The sequence below is a fragment of the Hyperoodon ampullatus genome, assembly GCF_949752795.1.
Source record: "Hyperoodon ampullatus genome assembly, chromosome: 12".
Classification (NCBI taxonomy): Eukaryota; Metazoa; Chordata; class Mammalia; order Artiodactyla; family Ziphiidae; genus Hyperoodon; species Hyperoodon ampullatus.
The window spans coordinates 75,647,861-75,669,668 of record NC_136925.1 but is presented as its reverse complement, the minus strand read 5'-3'; the positions used below and the strand labels follow the sequence as shown (position 1 = coordinate 75,669,668).

The 21,808-nt window shown below is 39.7% G+C and overlaps 1 protein-coding gene across 7 annotated transcripts in view; it reads left to right on the top strand.

Moving 5' to 3' along the window:
* Nucleotides 1–21,808, top strand: part of SYNE1 (spectrin repeat containing nuclear envelope protein 1) — a gene marked incomplete at both ends in the record, with an annotated part of 450,185 nt that overhangs the window by 395,400 nt on the left and 32,977 nt on the right. For 5 of the 7 annotated variants that reach the window (XM_079716491.1, XM_079716490.1, XM_079716492.1 and 2 more), the window contains 2 exons: nt 10,751–10,913; nt 21,522–21,709. In XM_079716491.1, the coding sequence (XP_079572617.1) occupies nt 10,751–10,913; nt 21,522–21,709 (351 nt within the window). Of the gene's footprint in view, nt 1–569; nt 662–10,750; nt 10,914–21,521; nt 21,710–21,808 lie in introns of those variants that run through there. The other 2 variants (XM_079716494.1, XM_079716493.1) reach the window with 1 other exon arrangement.

The following is a 21,808-nucleotide window of genomic DNA, read 5'->3' as shown; positions in this document are numbered from 1 at the left end:
ACAGAATATCTTGTCCATCCCATCTTCCCAAACAGCCCCTAAAACTCCTACTTAACACCACTTAACTGGCAAATCAGACTGAAGAAAAAAAGCAGTTGCTCCTTTTTGCTGCTGCAGTTTGCCGCCGTACTCGTAGAGGTTTTGCTTGTTTGCATTTTGTACATTTATCTTTGCAAATATCTTTTCCAACTTAAACTGCCTGCGAGAAAAGTCGAAGGTCCTTCCAGAATGGCAGAGTGTCTGCAGCCGGTCTTATTTTTGATACCCTTCTTTCTTTAGACCTGGAGCCTCCCCCTCCTAGCAGATTACCCTGAGCCTTTTCCCTTCTTACACTCGTGGCCTACATTCCAGGAGATCAAGCCTGGCACATGTTAATGAATGTAGGTTTTATTTAGAAACATGACCACTTGTCACTCACTGCTCAGTGTCATATTGTCAGGCAGAGACTTACCAACATTTGTCTGGAGTGAGCATTTTCATACTTTCATACACAGACTGGGGAAACTTTCATCCCCATGCAGGATTTAGCCTTTTGCTCTGCAAACCTGACTTTTGCAAGTGGAAACTTCATGGTGGTGGCAGAAGATCCGTGTGCCCTGAGGATGGCAGAGGACGGCTGTGTGGACGCAGACCTCCCCGATTGTAACTGCAGTATCACAAGGCAGGCATCTCCTTGAGTTTCTTCCCTTGGGCATAGCTTTCATGTTACATGGGGGTTATAGGATGGATGCTGGAGCTTTAATCCATAATTGTGTTGGCCAGTGTTACGTGGAGATGACTGGTGTGGGGAGATCGTTGGCCGTGGACTCCTCAGGCTTATTTGTCGGTTTGTTTTCTTGTCTCCTACTGGGCCTGCGGAGCTGGATGAAAAGGTTAATGGACTTTGTTATGGTTCAGTATCTACTTGTCTTGGGACTGGATGCATCATATGAGGAGTATGGTTACAGTAGAGAGCCTGAGACACAGGAAAGAGATTCAGAAAAAGATTCAGTGGAAAGATCCTGTTAGTCCATCATCTGCTATTTAAAGGATGGGCTCCTGCTGAAACTGAAATTCAGTCATGGCCAGTTCACAGCTTTGTAGCTGAAAGCGTTCCCTTTAATAAATAAAAATCTACTCATGTTTCAGGGGCCGGGAGGGTTTTGTGTGTGAGAGAAAGTTGTTTCTGTTTTACGTATGTCAGTAGGTTTTGGTCACTGACTAGTATAAAGGTTTTCAATAGTATGTGCAAAATATAGAAGGTTATGTCTAAAATGGCAATTCAGTGCATTATACAAATATTTACTTCATTTTTTTTCAGTTAGAATAACATTACATCAGGAATTTTCATTTTGTTTTTAAAATATATTTTTCTAATACCATAACATCCCCCAAACAAATCCCTACTGATGAATAGAATTTATTAATGGTACTTTTGGTTCTTTTATATTGAGAATATGAATTTTTTTATTTTGGTTTATGGATCTACTAAATTTGTTTGAAGGAAAGTAGTGAGGTATATATATGAAATATGTAGATATATATGTGTATATGTACATATTCATATGACAATATTAAGAAGCTGGACAACTGGATTTTGTAGTAGAATCCTGCTCAAGAAAGGTCAAGTGTGCAGGAAACACACTGGACTCTGAAGGGGAACCAGAGTGAAGGGACTTACAGATTCACTGGGCTTGCTAAACTCACCCAGACATGTGATGTCTGTAAACACCTATTTTGAATTATAACCCTGTATACTACCAAAAGGAGTGTTGCTCAAACTTCTTACAGTGATAAATAAAACTATTGTGATGCTTCACCCAACGATTTCCTTTAAAGAAATGATGAAAAAAAATGTGGGACATTTCTCTTAAAAAAGAATGATCCTCATCCTGCAAATACCAAGTTTAATAGCTCAAGGATGATGTATGGGGGCCTTATCCCACACCTTCTTTCAGTTCACATCCACTCCCCCCAACACACACACAATGTATTTTGCTATTTGTAGTCAAATACACTTTTTTTAAAATGCGAAAGGAGAACCACTTAAGCGTTCACCCTCCCTGACTATACTAAGATTTACACATTCATTTGAAAGAGGAACTTGCCCCTAATAGACTATATGAACAAGCATTTCCACGTCACAATGCCCTTGACATATTGCACTAACTGCTCTGACTATTGGAATTCCTTCAATGTTATACAAGATTACTAATCCAGTAAAATATTTGGCTACTGTAGACAATATCCAATGGAACAGTGTTTACTTATATACCTTTGTGCTTTGGATCTTCTGATCATTTTTGTCAGTGAATTTTGAACCAAGAAAATGAATGAATTTTAGTCCTTAGCAAATAGATCATTTGCAAATGTTGGACCTAGAGGAAAATTTAAGTATACATTTAATATCAAATAAATTAAATTAAAATATGTTAACAAAATAAGCAATATTTTAGTTAGAACACTAATTATTAATGTTTAGCAAGCATTTAAATAGTACCCAACTTTGTGCAAGGCAACAAGCTTAGTCTGGCAACCAAAAGTGGAAAGGGAAAACCAGAAGTGGAAATTCACAGTTCCAGCTTTCCAGGGAACTTCCCATGAGGAGGAGGAAGGTGAGCATAAATAATACCAGGAAGTTTGAACAAGGGTAAGAAGGAAGCAGGCACTGAGTGAAGTACCCTCCCAGCCTCTAGGTCCACACAAAACCCTGATGATGTTATGAGTTTTCTTTAAAACCCCATCCCAAAGCATAGTCAGCATTCAGATCCTATCAGACCTGAAGACAGGAAGCTGGTCAAGTGGGAGAGGTTCCTGAGAGGACATTCTTATTGGGGTAAAACCAAGATGGACATCAGTGTAGTGAGCCATTCTTCAGTCATATTCCAGTGGGTTTATTGATTGTAGACTGTCCTTTCCATCTGGGACACTAAAGCAGGATGACCAAGGTCATGTTAAGCCCGTACCATGGTCGTTGGTAGAATATGTACCCCGAACTTTATACCCAGTAGCTGCTCAAAAACTGTCATTCACTGACTGATGCTCAAGTGAATTTTGTCTGACATATGAGAGAAAGGTGAGTGGGTTGTATGTAACAGTTCTTGGAATTATTTTTCAAGGCTAATGCCTTGAAATGCCCTAGAGACAGAGTGCAAATTGTACTTATAAAGCTAATTAGAAAAGTATTATCTTGAATGGAATTATGAATTATGATAAACATATTACAATGCATGTTTTCTGTTCCCTATCAATCCTATATATTGTGGAACATGAACATAATTTTTAAATACACATTTTTTAAAACAATATAAGGTAATGCATCTCAGCATGCCTTTATACACTGATCAAATATAGGGAATTTTATTATAATTAATGAAATACAGATATTATTATCAAGAACCGACCATCGTGAAAATACTTTTAAGCATTTGTAAAAGTGATGGTGTCATAACTAGATTTTCATTTGAGAAAGAAACATTGATTTACAGAAACTGTAATAGAAGTGATGATATCCATTTTAAGCAATTATGAATAAAAATTCTCAAAATATTTTGGTTATGAGACAGGTTCTTCAGAGAGGTGGCTCCTGACCAGAGAAGCCTATCATAGTCATCTGGGGAGGCACAGAGGGTGGGGAGAAGGTGGGAAGAGAGTTAGCAGTGGCACGTGTGGATGGAAAGCACCCCTAAGTGATCCAGTACTGGTCCTAGCTTGAGAATCACTTCTTTACATCTCTCTAGAGTTGAGAAATAGCAGGTGATTCTGAGTGCAAGTTGTCTGTCTTTGAGAACATTCTATTGCAGATCCCTGCCTTGAAATATATCACATCCTTAAAGTTTTGGGGGTTTTGTTTTGTTCTGTTTTGTTTTGTTTCTTGGCTGCACTGCGCAGCATGCAGGATCTTAGTTCCCCGACCAGGGGTCAAACCTGTGCCCCCTGTAATGGAAGCTGAGAGTTTAACCACTGGACTGCCAGGGAAGTCGCTATCACATCCCTAGATTTTTTTTTTCTTACAATTTTATTTTATTTTATATTTTTTTCTTAACATTTTTATTGGAGTATAATTGCTTTACAATGGTGTGTTAGTTTCTGCTTTAGAACAAAGTGAATCAGTTATACATATGCATATATCCCCATATCTCTTCCCTCTTGCGTCTCCCTCCCTCCCACCCTCCCAATCCCACCCTTCTAGCTGGTCAGAAAGCACCGAGCTGATCTCCCTGTGCTATGCGACTGCTTCCCACTAGCTATCTATTTTACATTTGGTAGTGTATATATGTCTATATATACACTACCACTCTCTCACTTTGTCCCAGCTTACACTTACCCCTTCCCGTGTCCTCAAGTCCATTCTCTAGTAGATCTGCGTCGTTATTCCCATCTTGCCCCAAGGTTCTTCATGACCACTTTTTTTTTTTTTTAGATTCCATATATATGTGTTAGCATTACGGTATTTGTTTTTCTCTTTCTGACTTACTTCACTCTGTATGACAGACTCTAGGTCCATCCACCTCACTACAAATAACTCAGTTTCGTTTCTTTTTATGGCTGAGTGATATTCCATTGTATATATGTGCCACATCTTCTTTATCCATTCATCTATCAATGGACACTTAGGTTGCTTCCATATCCTGGCTATTGTAAATAGAGCTGCAATGAACATTGTGGTACATGATTCTTTTTGAATTATGGTTTTCTCAGGGTATATGCCCAGTACTGGGATTGCTGGGTCATATGGTAGTTCTATTTTTAGTTTTTTTAAGGAACCTCCATACTGTTCTCCATAGTGGCTGTATCAATTTACATTCCCACCAACAGTGTGTGAGGGTTCCCTTTTCTCCACACCCTCTCCAACATTTATTGTTTGTAGATTTTTTGATGATGGCCATTCTGACTGGTGTGAGATGATATCCCATTGCAGTTTTGATTTGCATTTCTCTAATGATTAATGATGTTGAGCATTCTTTCATGTGTTTGTTGGCAATCTGTATATCTTCTTTGGAGAAATGTCTATATAGGTCTTCTGCCCATTTTTGGATTGGGTTGTTTGTTTTTTTGATATTGAGCTGCATGAGCTGCTTGTAAATTTTGGAGATTAATCCTTGTCACTTGCTTCATTTGCAAATATTTTCTCCCATTCTGACGGTTGTATTGTGGTATTGTTTATGGTTTCCTTTGCTGTGCAAAAAGCTTTTAAGTTTCATTAGGTCCCATTTGTTTATTTTTGTTTTTATTTCCATTTCCCTAGGAGGTGAGTCAAAAAGGATCTTGCTAGGGCTTCCCTGGTGGCACAGTGGTTGAGAGTCCGCCTGCCGATTCAGGGGACACGGGTTCGTGACCCGATCTGGGAGGTTCCCACATGCTGCGGAGCAACTGGGCTCATGAGCCATGGCCGCTGAGCCTGCGCATCCGGAGCCTGTGCTCTGCAACGGGAGAGGCCACAACAGTGAGAGGCCCACGTACCACAAAAAAAAAAAAAAAAAAAAAAAAAAAAGGATCTTCCTGTGATTTATGTCATAGAGTATTCTGCCTATGTTTTCCTCTAATAATTTGATAGTGTCTGGCCTTAGATTTAGGTCTTTAATCCATTTTGAGTTTATTTTTGTGTATGGTGTTAGGGAGTGTTCTACTTTCATTCTTTTCCATGTACCTGTCCAGTTTTCCCAGCACCACTTATTGAAGAGGCTGTCTTTTCTCCATTGTATATTCTTGCCTCCTGTATTAAAGATAAGGTGACCATATGTGCGTGGGTTTATCTCTGGGCTTTCTATCCTGTTCCATCGATCTTTATATTTTTTTTGTGCCAGTACCATACTGTCTTGATTACTGTAGCTTTGTAGTATAGTCCAAAGTCCAGGAACCTGATTCCTCCAGCTCTGTTTTTCTTTCTCAAGATTGCTTTGGCTATTCGGGGTCTTTTGTGTTTCCATACAAATTGTGAAATTTTTTGTTCTAGTTCTGTAAAAAATGCCAGTGGTAGTTTGATAGGGATTGCATTAAATCTGTAGATTGTTTTGGGTAGTAGAGTCATTTTCACCATGTTGATTCTTCCAATCCAAGAACATGGTATATCTTTCCATCTATTTGTATCATCTTTAATTTCTTTCATCAGTGTCTTATAATTTTCTGCATACAGGTCTTTTGTCTCCTTAGGTAGGTTTATTCCTAGGTGTTTTATTCTTTTTGTTGCAATGTTAAATGGGAGTGTTTTCTTAATTTAACTTTCAGATTTTTCATCATTAGTGTATAGGAATGCCAGAGATTTCTGTGCATTCATTTTGTATCCTGCTACTTTACCAAATTCATTGATTAGCTCTAGTAGTTTTCTGGTAGCATCCTTAGGATTCTCTATATGTAGTATCATGTCATCTGCAAACAGTGACAGCTTTACTTCTTCTTTTCCAATTTGGATTCCTTTTATTTTTTTTCTTCTCTGATTGCTGTGGCTAAAACTTCCAAAACTATGTTGAATAAGAGTGGTGCGAGTGGGCAACCTTGTCTTGTTCCTGATCTTAGTGGAAATGGTTTCAGTTTTTCACCATTGAGGACGATGTTGGCTGTGGGCTTGTCATATATGGCCTTTATTATGTTGAGGTAAGTTCCCTCTCTGCCTACTTTCTGAAGGGTTTTTATCATAAATGGGTGTTGAAGTTTGTCGAAAGCTTTCTCTGCATCTATTGAGATGATCATATGTTTTTTCTCCTTCAATTTGTTGATATGGTGTATCACATTGATTGATTTGCATATGTTGAAGAATCCTTGCATTCCTGGGATAAACCCCACTTGATCATGGTGTATGATCCTTTTAATGTGCTGTTGGATTCTGTTTGCTAGTATTTTGTTCAGGATTTTTGCATCTATTTTCATCAGTGATATTGGTCTGTAGTTTTCTTTTCTTGTGACATCTTTGTCTGGTTTTTGTATCAGGGTGATGGTGGCCTCGTGGAATGAATCTGGGAGTGTTCCTCCCTCTGCTATATTTTGGAAGAGTTTGAGAAGGATAGGTGTTAGGTCTTCTCTAAATGTTTGCTAGAATTCACCTGTGAAGCCATCTGGTCCTGGGCTTTTGTTTGTTGGAAGATTTTTTATCACAGTTTCAATTTCAGTGCTTGTGATTGGTCTGTTCATATTTTCTATTTCTTCCTGGTTCAGTCTTGGAAGATCCCTAGAGCAAAAGACATGTTGCTCTTGACATTTTTTCCAAGTAGATACCTCTTTAGTTGAACCAAGTTGACACCTTGGAGATGGAGATATTTTGCTTATCGGCCATTCATTTCTATTAGGAGCAGTGGCAGTAAGGTGACCACATGTCCTGAACAAAAAGGTGGAAAGTATAAATACACTTACGGTCTAAAAGCAGAATTGAATTTTAAGTACGGGTTGTACCAGAAATCATTGATCATGTGCTCCTCCTCCACATCGCCTTTCGTTTTAGAGCTGTCTATGTACATACATCCAGTCAGCCATGTCAGGCCCTCGACAGGGACTCAGTAGTCAATTTTTGCTACTATTACTTGGTAATAATAGAGTTGAGAAGTACTATCTGTGTCCCTCCCAAATTCCTGCTGACACTTTGCCCTCACTGGGAAATAACTTTTCAAATCTAATTTATGTATCCCTGCTCTATGCCCTTGATCCTGCCTCCTGTGCATCCTCAATCCGTCATCTGTATTCATCTGTAATTTCTCTCCTTTTTCTTCTGTCTTTGGCTCCTTCCTCATGAGTTCCTTTTTCTCTGCCTAAAAACATTCTAAAGCAATTCCAAAACATTAAACTGCATTAAACAAAACAAACAAACAAAATATCAATTTTTTCTTGTAGCCAGATCATTCTACAGGATTCATACCGTATTTACTTACCTTTGCTGCCTACTTTTTAAAAATAATTAACAATCCTCTTTCATCATAAGTGTATTTCTCTCAAATGCATCCTGTTTTCTGTTTCCATAACCCTTGCTGAACTATTCACTTAGGGTCAGCAGACCTCTTCTAATGAATGGCTCTTTTTAGGCCTCATCAAATACCTTGCTCTGCTTTTGACAAAGTAGACCCATGATTCCAACCTTAAGCATGCTTAGGGCTTACTTGGAATGCTTGTTAAGTATAAATTCCCTGGCCACACCCCCAGAGGTTCTGACTCAATAGGACTGGGTTGGGGTCTAAGAATCTGCATTTATGTGAGGCAAACCAGGTGAAATCTAATGAAGAAGGCATTCAAATAACACTGTGACCAACACTTTCTTCTTTTTTAAAATTATTTTTAATTGAATGTATTTGACACACAACATTGTGTAAATGTAAGGTGTATAGCTTGTTACTTTGATACATTGATATATTGTAATATGATTGCCATTGTGGCGATATTTATCACATTACAAAATTAGAGTACAATATTGTTGTTTATATTCATTTTACTGTGCATTAGATCTCTAGGGCTTATTTACTACTCGTTGCAAGTTTGTGCCCTAAAATACCACCAGTCTTATCCCCCGCCCACCACCAATTCTTTCTTGAAACATTTCCTGCCTTTAGTTTTATGCTACACTTCCCTGCTTCACCTCCTTCCTTTCTGATTATTTTTTCTTCAACTGTGATTCCTCCTTCTTTAACCTTTTAAAACTCATTCTTTTTAGTCCAACCCCTTTCAGGATGAAACACATCCTTTCATAGGGCTTCAACTCTATGCCAGCAGTATGTAAACCAATGCAATAAACTTCATCGTCTCTTCTGGACCTAAGAACTATATTTCCATACATGTCTAGCTGATCCCACAGACGCATCATACCCCAAACTTAATGAACCATTAATCCCAAGAACTTGCTCCTCATTCCTGTATCCTTTGAGGCAGCAGCATCTATCTAGTCACCCAACTGGAAAAGACATCATTTCTTAACTCCTCCTGCCTCACGTCATGTCGGTTCATGAATTTAGCAATCCACTCCTCACCTCTATCCCCACTGTTTCCAAGTGTAGGCTTTTTTTTTTTTTTTTTTTTTTTTTTGCGGTACGCAGGCCTCTCACTGTTGTGGCCTCTCTCATTGCAGAGCACAGGCTCCGGATGCGCAGGCTCAGCGGCCATGGCTCACAGGCCCAGCCGCTCCGCGGCATGTGGGATCTTCCCGGACCGGGGCACAAACCCGTGTCCCCTGCATCGGCAGGTGGACTCTCAACCACTGTGCCACCAGGGAAGCCCCAAGTGTAGGCTTTTGATGCAAACTGCTTGGACTATTCTGTGTACTTCCTGAATGAGCTCTTACCACAGACTTGCCTCAGACTTACGCACTCAGAATCAAAACTGTTCTTAACATTCCTGTGCTAATAGATCTTGGGAAAGTTCTTATTTATCTTTGAAACTACATACAAATCCATTGTCATGTCACTGTGGGAGTTTTATAATCTTGCTCCCATCCACCCATCAGTCTTACCTCTTCCTCTAACCACTTCTTCTCTCTTTCCTGTTTCTCTTCCCCTTCCGTCCACCACTGATCTCCTTGGCATTGTGACACTATTTACCTTCACAGTCTTGCTCTTCTTCATTATGTTTCCTAGGCCAAAAATGTTCTGCTTGGCTTGTAGCCACCTCTCAAGATGCAGCTCACATGTCATTTCTTCACTTTCCTTCCTTTCTCAAAGTCTAAGCTCCTCAAAGGCAAGGATGAAACTTTAATCATCTCTGTTTATCTGTCACCTAGCACCATACATGTTGGTAGGAGGAATAAAGAAATGAACAAATGATAAATGAATGAATAATTACTGAACATGGCCAGACAGAATTGATCACTCTTTATTTATTAGCCAGAGACTTCGTTCACTTCTTTAGTTTAGTTCTTACCACACTTTGTTATATTTCATTCTTTCCATGTTCAGATTTCTGGTCAGGTTGTACATTTCATTAAGAAAATATTCACATCTGACTTCTTTTGTCTTTCTGGCATCTTATATATAAAGTGTCCACAGATGATTGTTAGAGAAATGACAATTCTTAAAGGAATGAGTTTTTACTCCTTCCTGGCGAGAATGGGAGAATAGTTATTTGTCGTTATTTTTTAAGCATGCTATGTAGCGAATACTATACTGAATTAGGCTCTGCAGGTGGAAGATTGGGTACCTGCCCTCTGCCACTTACAATCCAACAGGTCCTTAGTTACCTTTAACGTGATATGGCATCATTAAAGCTCAAATTGCTTAAGTGCATGCGATAACTCACTGATAGTTTTATCTTCAGTATGCTTTCTTCTTTTGACTGAGTTTCTGCCACAATATTGCTGGAATACATCCCACAGGGGGTGAAATGATTAGAACCATGGATGTGTAATCTGTTTGGTGACAATCCATTGGAAAGGTTAACTTTTTCCTCCCAGTTATTCTTCATAGTAGTATAAATTATATTATTTGCAAAAGTCAGGTAGTACAGATTATATTATTTGTGAAAGTAATAATTTATGTGACAACCATGAGGTTTCTATCACTGTTATATTAGTATAGCTGTGCGGAGTATAACCATGGTTGATATTTTTTTGATGTTGCCCATGTACTGGCACCCTCTGTCATTCACCTCATTTAAATCTCACAAGTACTCTTACTTCATTTCCATTTTATGGACAAAGAAACAGAGACACAGGAGGGGTGTACAACTGCCCACAGTCACACAGCCAGTAGGTGGCTGAACCAGGCTGGACTCTGGCTTTAGACCCAGTGCTGGCTTCTGCTCATGAGGGAAACATGAGTGAAGCCTCTCACTGAAGTTGATGTCTCTCCTTCTCTGCCCACAGGGTAAAGAAGCTGAAGGAGACTCTGGTCGCTGTACAGCAGCTGGATAAAAACATGAGCAGCCTGAGAACGTGGCTGGCCCACATAGAGTCAGAGCTGGCCAAGCCGATCGTCTACGATTCCTGTGACTCAGAAGAAATACAGAAAAAGCTTAACAAGCAGCAGGTAAAATGTAAAACAATGGAAGGAAAGTTAATAGGTTCTTGAAAATCTGTTCTTCTGGCCAGAATAGAGACATGATTGTGAGATGGTGAATTGGGATGGAAAATCTGGAAGAAGCTGGGCAGGACTGGTGAGAAAGGGAAGGCATTGGCTAGAGAGGTGTTTGGGGCAAATAAGTTCCATCTCCTCACAAAGTTGACTCTTAAGAAGGTCTGCCATCGTAGGGTTAATGTCACTGGTCTACCAAGAAGCCATCCTAAGATGGTAGGTTAGGTTGAGCTGCAATAATGTATCCAGAACAGTGCTGACAGTTTTGTTTATTTATTTGTGGGTCGCTAACTCACAACCATGGACTTAGAAATGAGCCTTCTTTCTTTTTTCTGCATACAGCCTTTGGAGAAAGATCACAATGCATACTTAAAGTTTTTAGAGTCTAACATAATTTTATTTTGCAAGGAGGATTGCATGACCTGCAGACCCCATACTGTAATGTCATCTTCATGTGTGTAGCAAATACAGCACAATACACAACCCAGCAAAGCAAAAGAGGGTGACCCTGAAAAATACATACAGAAGGGATTTTCACTTCCCACTCCCCTTGCTTATTCTTACTCAGCACAGTAGACTCCAGCTGTCAGTAATAAATCCCCCATAAGAAGTATTGCTACTTCATGCTTTTAGATTGTCCTTGAAAATTCTGCCTGCACTCTGGTTATTTCCATTACATTAAGCCATTATATTCAAGTTGCTTAACTTTAAAAAAATGTATAAACATACCTATGTCTTCAGTCCTATGAAGTAGTTTATGTATTTTATTTTACAAAGAGAACAGTTATTAAAATACAGTTTTTAGGTGTTGGATGTTTAAATTAGCATTTATTTTTCAAGAAATTGTTAGCAGGACTTTTTCAATTTTCTGTAAGATTAAAACCCTCTGATGGACTCTCTGATGTTTGAAATTCTGATGACTAACTCTGGGGGTTGTGGTTGGCCTCCAGCTCCCCACATTCTCCTGGAGAACATGGTAATGATATCTACATGTGACAAGAGTTAAAATGCTAATGACCAGTACTGTAATTTAGCAAATGTAAGAAAATCAAAACAGTATCTAGTTAAGTATGCGAAATTGATTATACGCATCTGTAGTTGCAGCCACTACTAAAACCCTAATAAAATAAAAGGTCAAAACCCACAATGACAAAAAGAACAGAAGAGAAGATGATAGAGCTGCCAGACATCCGAGAGAATTTGGAAGGTGGAAAGTAGACAGATGAACAGTGATGGTGTTAGCAGAGTGGAGGATGGAGAAAGCTGATTCATGCCGCAGAGTTCCCAAAACGCTTACCCAGGAAGTGGAGCTATCAAGTCTGTGGGGCTTTAAAGGGAAAATGGCATGAAAGTCTGAGAAAGGAGTGGTGAGATGAGCAGATTTCCCCTAAGCCCAGCTAGTCAGGCAGCTCTGCTTTGTTGACTCTCTGGAGAAGGCCATCCTGAGGGACTTGGAATTCGATGACACAGGACGCCATCTGTGCTGGAGCCACTCTGTTAAACACAGAGGGATTAAGTGAAAGACTCTGTGCCAAACCCCACAGTATCACCTCTCACGAGGTCACTAGCCAGGCTTGTGCTGCAGCCAGGATTTACACAAGAGTTTCAAAATCCAATTCAGTTATTCTGTAAAAGTCCCCCTGCCCCCAAAATAAAGTGGAAAGGAAGAAATTACCAAAGTAGTAATGCAGAAAAAGAATTCCCAAATTGAAAATTTACACACTTCTAGAACACAAACCCTACAGGCGCCCAGGAAAATTAAAAACAAAGCTATTATGAAATTTCAGAACATGGGGGATAAAAGAAGATTTTAAGCCTTCCAAGATGAAGAAGTTGGATTTCTCCAAAACAATGATGGAAGCTAGTATACAATGGCGGAATGCCTTCAAAAAGCTGAGAAAAATTTTTTGTGATTTAGAATATTATATCTGCCATTTAATATATAAAATATTTACCTTCTATGCACACATTCACAAGAAGCTAATGAAAGATATGCTCCATATACTGAAATGAGAGGAAAAATAATATTCAACCCAGGAGAAGGAAGTCCCCAGGATGATGGTAAAGAAAAGTCCCAAATGACAGTGGTACTGAAACCTAGGAAGAGCCTGTCCAGACAGGAGCAGGGAGTCTGGGTGCTCTAAGAGGAACATCTCCAAGGAAGAAAATAGTTGAACCAGATGACCTGATGGGCTTAACCATACCGGAAGGAGCTTTATTAGCACCATAAGAGAAAGAACAGCAGTTAGCAATATAAATTTTTTTTATTGGAGTATAGTTGCTTTACAATATTCGGTTAGTTTATACTGTACAGCAAAGGAATCAGCTATACGTATACATCTATCCCCTCCTTTTTGGATTTTCTTCCCATTTAGGTCACCACAGAGCATAGAGTAAAGTTCCCTGAGCTATACAGTATATTCTCATTAGTTATCTATTTTATACATAGTATCAGTAGAGTATATATGTCAATCCCAATCTCTCAATTCATCCCACACACACCCCTTTTCCACACTGGTATCCATATGTTTTTGTTCTCTACATCTGTGTCTCTATTTCTGCTTTGTAAATAAGATCATCCATACCCATATTTTCAGATTCCACATATATGCATTAATATACAATATTTGTTTTTCTCTTCTGACTTACTTCACTCTGTATGACCGTCTCTAGGTCCATCCATGTCTCTACAAATGACCCAATTTCATTCTTTTTTATGGCTGAGTAATATTCCATTGTATATATGTACCACATCTTCTTTATCCATTTCTCTATTGATGGGCATTTAGGTTGCTTCCATGTCCTGACTGTTGTAAATAGTGCTGCAGTGAACATTAGGGTGCATGTGTCTTTTTGAATCATGGTTTTCTCTGGGTATATGCCCAGTAGTGGGATTGCTGGGTCATATTTTAAAGAGAAAAAGAGAGCGAGGGAGGGAGAGAGAGAGAACTATTGATTTTAGAAAAACAAAAAGTTATGTAGGAGAAGAAATATAACCATAGCATATTTTGTTGCTTAAATGTGAAAAGTATTAAAACACCATAATCATGCAAAGAAGTGATATTGCTCTAGCTATAAGAGGTGCTAAAATAGTCATTGGAGCCCTGTGAGTCATGTAGAAGTTTATTCCTTCTCTTCTGTAGAAGCACTGATAATGTCTAACATTTAAAATCAAGAAATAACAATATAAATATGTTACTTAGAAAAACAGAAGTAAAAACCAGAAGACAGGGCTACAAGAGATGGAAATGGTTGTTTCTGGAGAAGAATCAGGAGTGAAATGAAAAGGGTACTACTTCATTGGAAGCCTAGTAGTAGTTTTTGACTTTTTAATATATTAATAAATGTCCATATAGCCTTTTAATTAAAATTTAAAGGTAAAAAAAAACCTGTACACCAGTAGTTAAAATTGGAGACTTTCTGCATTCCAATCCTGGCCTCACCACTTTTCTGTGTGAACCAGAGCAAAGTAATGAACTCTTAACCCTCAGCTACCTTACATATAGGTTGCTGATAATGAGTACACGGCTCCCTGTGTTATTGTAAAAGGGTAACAAGAAAAGCACTTAGCACAGTGCCCAGCATAAAGTGGGCGCTTAGCAAATTTTATTTTAATCATATCATATTTACTAGTTTCCTTTATGGAAATTGTTTGACCATGATTTTGTAAAAATTGTAGCATTTGGGGATCCATGTTTTAAAAGACAGGTAAATAGTAATCTGTCTCCAAAAGGGAAAAATTCTGACAAATATTTAAATGGACAGATTAAATTGGTAAAAAATACATTGTCTTCTATTTCCCTATATGGAGTTCCTGTATGTCTCTCTTGCCAATGTACTTAATTTTTATAGATTTAATTGGGCAGAAATATATATAGTCTTGAGATGGCTTCAGAGAACATTTTGTCAGATTTCTCTGTGTTATAAATGAAAAAGAATGAATCCAGTGACACTATGTGACAATTTGAGACAATCACCAATGGAAGTTAAAGCTGAGACTAAAATTGTGATCTGTATTTGGGTACTTATCTAATTATAAGACCCCCTCAAACCTTATTTTATATATTGATCTGAACAAAAACTTCTGAGCAGAAGCACCAGGGGATTTTCTCCAGTGTTTACTGTATTAACCTGGTCAAGCTCCTGAAGGTAAATCTCACCAATTGGGGGGCCCCCATGACTGGGTCGGTCAGAGGTTTCCCCACTGAGCCTCCAACAGTCCGTCGATTAGAGTTCTGGGTTTCACACGCCAGCGCTGGTTCCCACAGTGGTTTCGCCTTAAGAGTCTCCCCTCTGAGAGAGATTCAGAAGTATATGGAGGAGTGATGTCACCAAGACGGTGGCATAAGCCATTCCTGACTTAAGTCCCCATCACAAGAAAACCAACAAGCAACTATCCATAGACAGGACACCATTGTGAAAGTCCCAGAACACAGGGTGAGGCTGCAGCAGCCCTTGGACAACAGAGACCGGGAAGGACCACGTTAGAAGGTGAGAGGAGTGGCTGCACGCTGCCCACATCGCCTGCCCCAGGCTGGCACAGCACCGCACCAGAGCGCCCCAGCCTGTGGTTTTTCCAGTTGGAAAAGAGAGGCCAAGGTGGGGAATTCCCTGGCCGTCCAGTGGTTAGGACTCCATGCTCTCACTGCCAGGGACCCGGATTCAATCCCTAGTCAGGGAACTAAGATCCTGCAAGCCGTGGGACACGGCCGAAAATAAAAAAAAAAAGAGAGAAGCCAAAGTGGGCAACCAGCTCCCCCAGTATTGTATGACGCTTCCCAGGAGGCCTGCTTGGGTCTCTCTTCATGGGGATCACTAAGAAAATCTATGAGGCTCAGTCACGGGGGATCAGATAGAGATGGAGAAGGGGTGTGGGGCTTACAGCACCTGCACTCAGATCTTGGTGGACTGCATTCCTGCTTGCAGCTGCACCCAAGCAGAGATGCCAGCCAGCATCTCTGCTCATCAGCAGAGACCAGCCAGTGGCCCCGTCTAGCCTGCAAACTCAGCAGCTCTCCTTGATTTGGGTCCCCTGACAACTGGCATTACAGGCCTTGGAGCTCTTTCTACCCCCAGGCCTGGGAAGGGAGGCAGATTCCCAACCCCACCCAACAGCTGAGCAGTCTCCATACCTCCCCACCAGGAAGCCTGGCCGAAGAATCCAGGCAGCCATGGAGCCCATCCAACAACCCTGCTTGGGTAGGGAGCCAAGCCAGAAGCCCTACCAACTGCTGAGCATAGCCTCTGGCCTTGCATAACCAAGGAGCCTGAACAGTGACCGTAGGCATCCTCAGAGCCCAACCTACAACCACACCCAGCCATGGAGCCCAGACCACAACTCTACTCAGTGGTGGAGTCCAACCAAGGGCCTTGTCTGATTGCTGAACACAGCCTGCAACCTTGCCTCGTCAGGAAGCCCAGCCAGTGACCCCGTCCAATTACCAAGCATAGCCTGCGACTCCACCCAAGAAGAAAGCTTAGACAACAACCCAGCTAGACCATGGAGCACAGTCTCTAGGCCCACTCACTGTGGGATTCAGCTGGCAGGCTCTCCTAACCAGAGAGACTGACCAGTAGTCTTGCCCAACAGGGGAGCACAGCCAGCGATCTACCTGATGGCAAAGCCTAGACTGTGGCCCTGCCCAACTCCAGGGCACAGCCTGCAGCCCTGCATGATCACAGAGCACAGCCTGAGGCCTCACCTGAACACAGAGTCCAGCCAGCAGCACCTTCTGGTCTGGGAGCACAGCCTGAGACCCCATCAAGAGCAATTGCAGTGAGACTTCCCTGGTGGTCCAGTGGTAAAGCATCCGCCTTACAATGCAGGGGATGTGGGTTCGATCCCTGGTCAGGGAACTAAGATCCCACATGCCATGGGGCAACTAAGCCCGCGCACCTCAGCTAGGGAGCCCACGTGCCACAAACTACAGAGCCCACGTGCCCTGGATCCTGTGCGCCACAACTAGAGAGAAGCCCACACACCACAATGAAAGATCCCACGTGCCACAGCTAAGACCCGACACAGCCAAAAAGAAATTAAATAAATAATAAATAAATAAATCTTTAAAAAAAGGCCAATTGCAGAGACCAGCTTGTAGCCCTGCCCAATCACAGGGTCCAACCAGTGGCACTGCCCTGCCAGGGGACGTACCCTGTGACCTCACCCAGTCAGAGGTGACTGTAGGGCCCAGCCAGCAGCACCCCCAGGCCCACCCCAACCTCAGAGCATGGAACGTTTTCCAGGAGAGATTATATGTTAGATCACAAAACTAGTCTTAATAAATTCAAGAAAATGGGCATTACATCAAGTATCTTTTCCAGCCACAATGATGTGAGACTAGAAATCAATAACAGGAAGAAAGCTGGAAAATTAACAAATACATGGAAATTAAACAACACACTCCTGAACAACCAGTGGATCCAAGAAGAAATCAAAAGAGAAATAAAAAAATATCTGGAGATAAACAAAAAAAGGAACCCAACATACCAAAACATGGGATGCAGCAAAAGCAGTTCTAGGAGAAAAGTTTATAGTGATAAATGCTGCCATTAAGAAAAAATAAGGGGCTTCCCTGGTGGCATAGTGGTTGAGAGTCCGCCTGCCAATTCAGGGGACACGGGTTCGTGCCCCGGTCCGGGAAGATCCCACATGCCGTGGAGTGGCTGGGCCCCTGAGCCATGGCTGTTGAGCCTGTGAGTCCGGAGCCTGTGCTCTGCAACAGGAGAGGCCACAACAGTGAGAGGCCCACATACCGCAAAAAAAAAAAAAAAAGAAATAAGAAGGATCTCAAATAAACAACCTAACTTTATACCTCAAGGAACTAGAAAAAAAATGAAAAAACTAAGCCCAAAGTTGGCAAAAGGAAGGAAATCATAAAGAGTAGAGCAGAAATAATGAAATACAGAATAGGAAAACAACAGAAACGATGAACGAAACTGAGTTGGTTGTTTGAAATTATAAACAAAATTGACAAACTTTTAGCTAGAGTAATCAATTAAAAAAGAGAGAGGACCAAAATAAATAAAAATTATAAATGAAAATGGGCACATTACAAGAAATACCAAGGATCATAAGAGACTACTCTGAACAATTATAAGCCAGCAATTTGGACAACCCAGGATAAGTGGATAATTCCTAGAAGCATACAACCTACCAATATTGAATCATGAAGAAATAGAAAATCTGAGCAGATCAATAAGGAAAGGCAGTGGAATCAATAATTAAAAACCTCCCAACAAAGAAAAGTCCAAGACCAGATGGTTTCATAGGTGAACTCTACCAAACATTTACAGCCAATTCATCTCACTCTTCCAACAAATTGAAGGGAAAAGAACATTCTCAAACTCGTTTTATGAGGCCAGCATTACCCTGATACTGAAGCCAGATAAGGACACCATAGGAAAAGAAAACTATCAACCAATATGCCTGATGAATATCGATGCAAAAATTCTCAACAAAGTACTGGCAAACCAAATTCATCAGCACATTAAAAGGATTATACACTGTGATTAAGTTGGATTCGTTCTGGAATGCAAGAATGATTCAACATATGCAAATCAGTAAATGTAATACATTACATTACTAAAATGAAAGATAAAAATTATATGATCATCACAATAGATGCAGAGAAAGCATTTGACAAAATTCAAATGACAATAACTCTCAACAAATTGGGTACAGAAGGAATGGACCCCAACATAATAAAGGACATATATGACATCAGCTATCATCATACTCAGTGGTGAAAGATTGAAAGCTTTTCCTCTAAGATCAGAAATAAGACAAGGGTACCCACTCTCACCAATTCTATTCAACATAGCACTAGAAGGCCTAGCCAGAGAACTCAGACAAGAAAAAGAAATAAAAGACATCCAGCTCAGAAAGGAAGATGTAAAAATTGTCTCTGTTTGCAGGTGACATGGTCTTATATATAGAAAAATCCTAAAGACTCCACCAGAAGACTTTTATAACTAATAAATTCAGGAAAGTTGTAGCATACAAATTCAACATACAAACATCACTGTGTTTCCATACACTAACAATGAAGTATCTGGAAAATAAACAAAGAAAACAATCCTATTTACAATAACATTAAAAACAGTAAAATACTTAGGAATAAATTCAACCAAGGAGGTGAAAAATCTGTACTCTGACACTATAAGACATTGATGAAAGACATTGAATAAAACACAAATAAATGGAAAGATATTCCATGTATTGGAAGAATTAATATTGTTAAAATGTGCATACAACAAAAGCAATGTATAGATTCAATGCAATCCCTGTCAAGATTCCAATGGCACTTTTTACAGAAATAGAAAAAAATCCTAAAAGTCATATGGAACCAAAAAAGACCCCTAATAGCCAAAGCAGTCCTGAGAAAGAAGAACAAAGCTGGAGGCATCATACTTTATGCTTTCAAATTATATTTCAAAACTGTAGTAATCAAAACAATATGGTACTGGCATAAAAACAGACACATAGACCAGTGGAACAGAATAGAGAGCCCAGAAATAAACCCACACATACACAGTCAACTAATATTTGACTAATAAGAATACTCGCTGGGGAAAAGGTAGTTTTTTCAAAAACTTGTGTTGGAAAAACTGGATATTCACATGCAAAGAGTTAAACTAGACCTCTATTTAACACAGCTTAGAAAAATTAACTTGAAATGGATTAAAGACTTAAATTTAAGACCTGAAACCTAGAGCAAAACATAGGGAAAAGGCTTCTTGACATTGGTCTTGGCAGTGATTTTTGAAAGCACAACCAACAAAAACAAAAATGAATAGGTGGGACTAAATCAAACTATAAAGCTTCTGCACAGCAAAAGTAATGATCAACCAAATGCAAAGGCAACCTAGGAATGAGAGAAAATGTTTGCAAACCACATATCTGATCAGGGATTAATATCTAAAATATACAAAGAATTCCTACAAATGAATAGCAAAAAATAAATTATCCAATTTAAAAATGGGCAAATGACCTGAATAGACATTTTTACAAAGAAGATAGTCAAATTGCCAACAGGTACATGAAAAGACGCTCAGCATCACTAATCATCATGGAAATGCCAATAAAAACCACAATGATATATCACCTCACACCTGTTAAAATGCCTATTATCAAAAGACAAGAGATAAAAAGTACTGACAGGGATTTGGAGAAAATGGAACCCTTGTACACTGTTGTTGGGAATGTAAGTTGGTGCAGCCACTATGGAAAAGAGTATGGACGTTCTTCAAAAAACTAAAAATAGAACTACCATATTTTCCAGCAATCCACTTTTGTATGTATCTGAGGGGAATGAAATCACTATCTTGAAGGAGATATCTCCACCCCCATGTTCATTGCAGCATTATTTACAAGTGAATACATGTAAACAACCTAAGTATTCATCAACAGGTGAATGATAAACAAGGCATTGAATTTGCCCAGAGTTCTACCATGTGAAATCTTCATATTAACCGCATAGAATGTAAATGCAAAATGTGCATTATTTTTTCTGTTGAGCTTTTAACTCAATTTACTCAAAGTATTCCATTATTAAAAAGGAGGCCTGTTGGTGCCATGTTTTGCTTGCCCTATTCATCAAGGTCCTCAATGTATTTTCCTTTTCTTTTATACAGTTCTCGAATTTGCCTAGCTTTTCTCTTGATAATTCCTCAACTTACTCAGGTAGCTGGGATTTATATTCTTGTATGTATATTCTTCTTCCTGTTTTTCTCCTTAACACCATGTTCTAATGTCTTCTATACAAACTCTAGCTTATTGTTGAATGCAATAACAGTGCCTTTGATTCATTTTGGAGATTTCATAAACTCCATAGACACAAGAAAATAAATTCTGTACAATATTTGTATTTCACTAAACTGTCGTTTCAAATCTCTTGCATAACCTCTCAGTTATATGGAAGTTATCACAGGAATTGCTGGTCTAAAAATATAAAATAAAAATATTACAAAAATTGAAATTTATTATCATATTTCATATCTTCCTATTTCTGTCCTACATTTAAATTTGCTCACTGAGGAAGCTGCTGATGATAACGATGACATACATGACAGAAAACCTAGGTCCCTTAAACCATGGTACCTTTTAATGGTGGGGGCATTAACTGTTTAAAACAGTTTGTAGATCTTTGGAGATCAAATCCCAGTTTTTGAGTGCCAGCTCTTAACAGGAGCACATGTATTCCTTTGACTGATTGATCTATGGATTGGAATGGAAGGGATATATCTGTGAAGTAGAGACTGGGGCAAGATTCATGTTTCAGTCACTAAAGAAGCTCATTTTACTCAATACAGTTGATATAGTCTCTTTTATTTGTTCAGTTGATATTTTGGCTTTGCTCACATAGCTAAAATATTTCTAGATTCATTTTCTCATACTTTTGAGGTTGTGGTATTTTATAAAGGAACTTGAAGAAACTTCATGCATTCAAAGAAATGAAATATTTGTCAATGTTTTGCCTAACCACTTCTGAGTCAGTGAATACTGCTGCAGTGTCTCCCATCTGTACACAAGCGTTTGAATGAAGCATGTCTCCTTCCCTGCAGGAGCTTCAGAGAGACATAGAGAAACACAGCACGGGTGTGGCCTCTGTCCTCAACCTGTGCGAGGTTCTCCTGCATGACTGTGATGCCTGTGCCACAGATGCCGAGTGTGGTTCCATCCAGCAGGCTACGCGCAACCTGGACCGGCGGTGGAGAAATATCTGTGCTGTGTCCATGGAAAGAAGGCTAAAGTAAGCTGGGCTGTGCAAACAGTTGCGAAAGAGGAAGGACCAAAAAAACAAAAAATTTACCCAGAGTGTCTACGGTTCACTATTTGCTTTTGGTTGCAA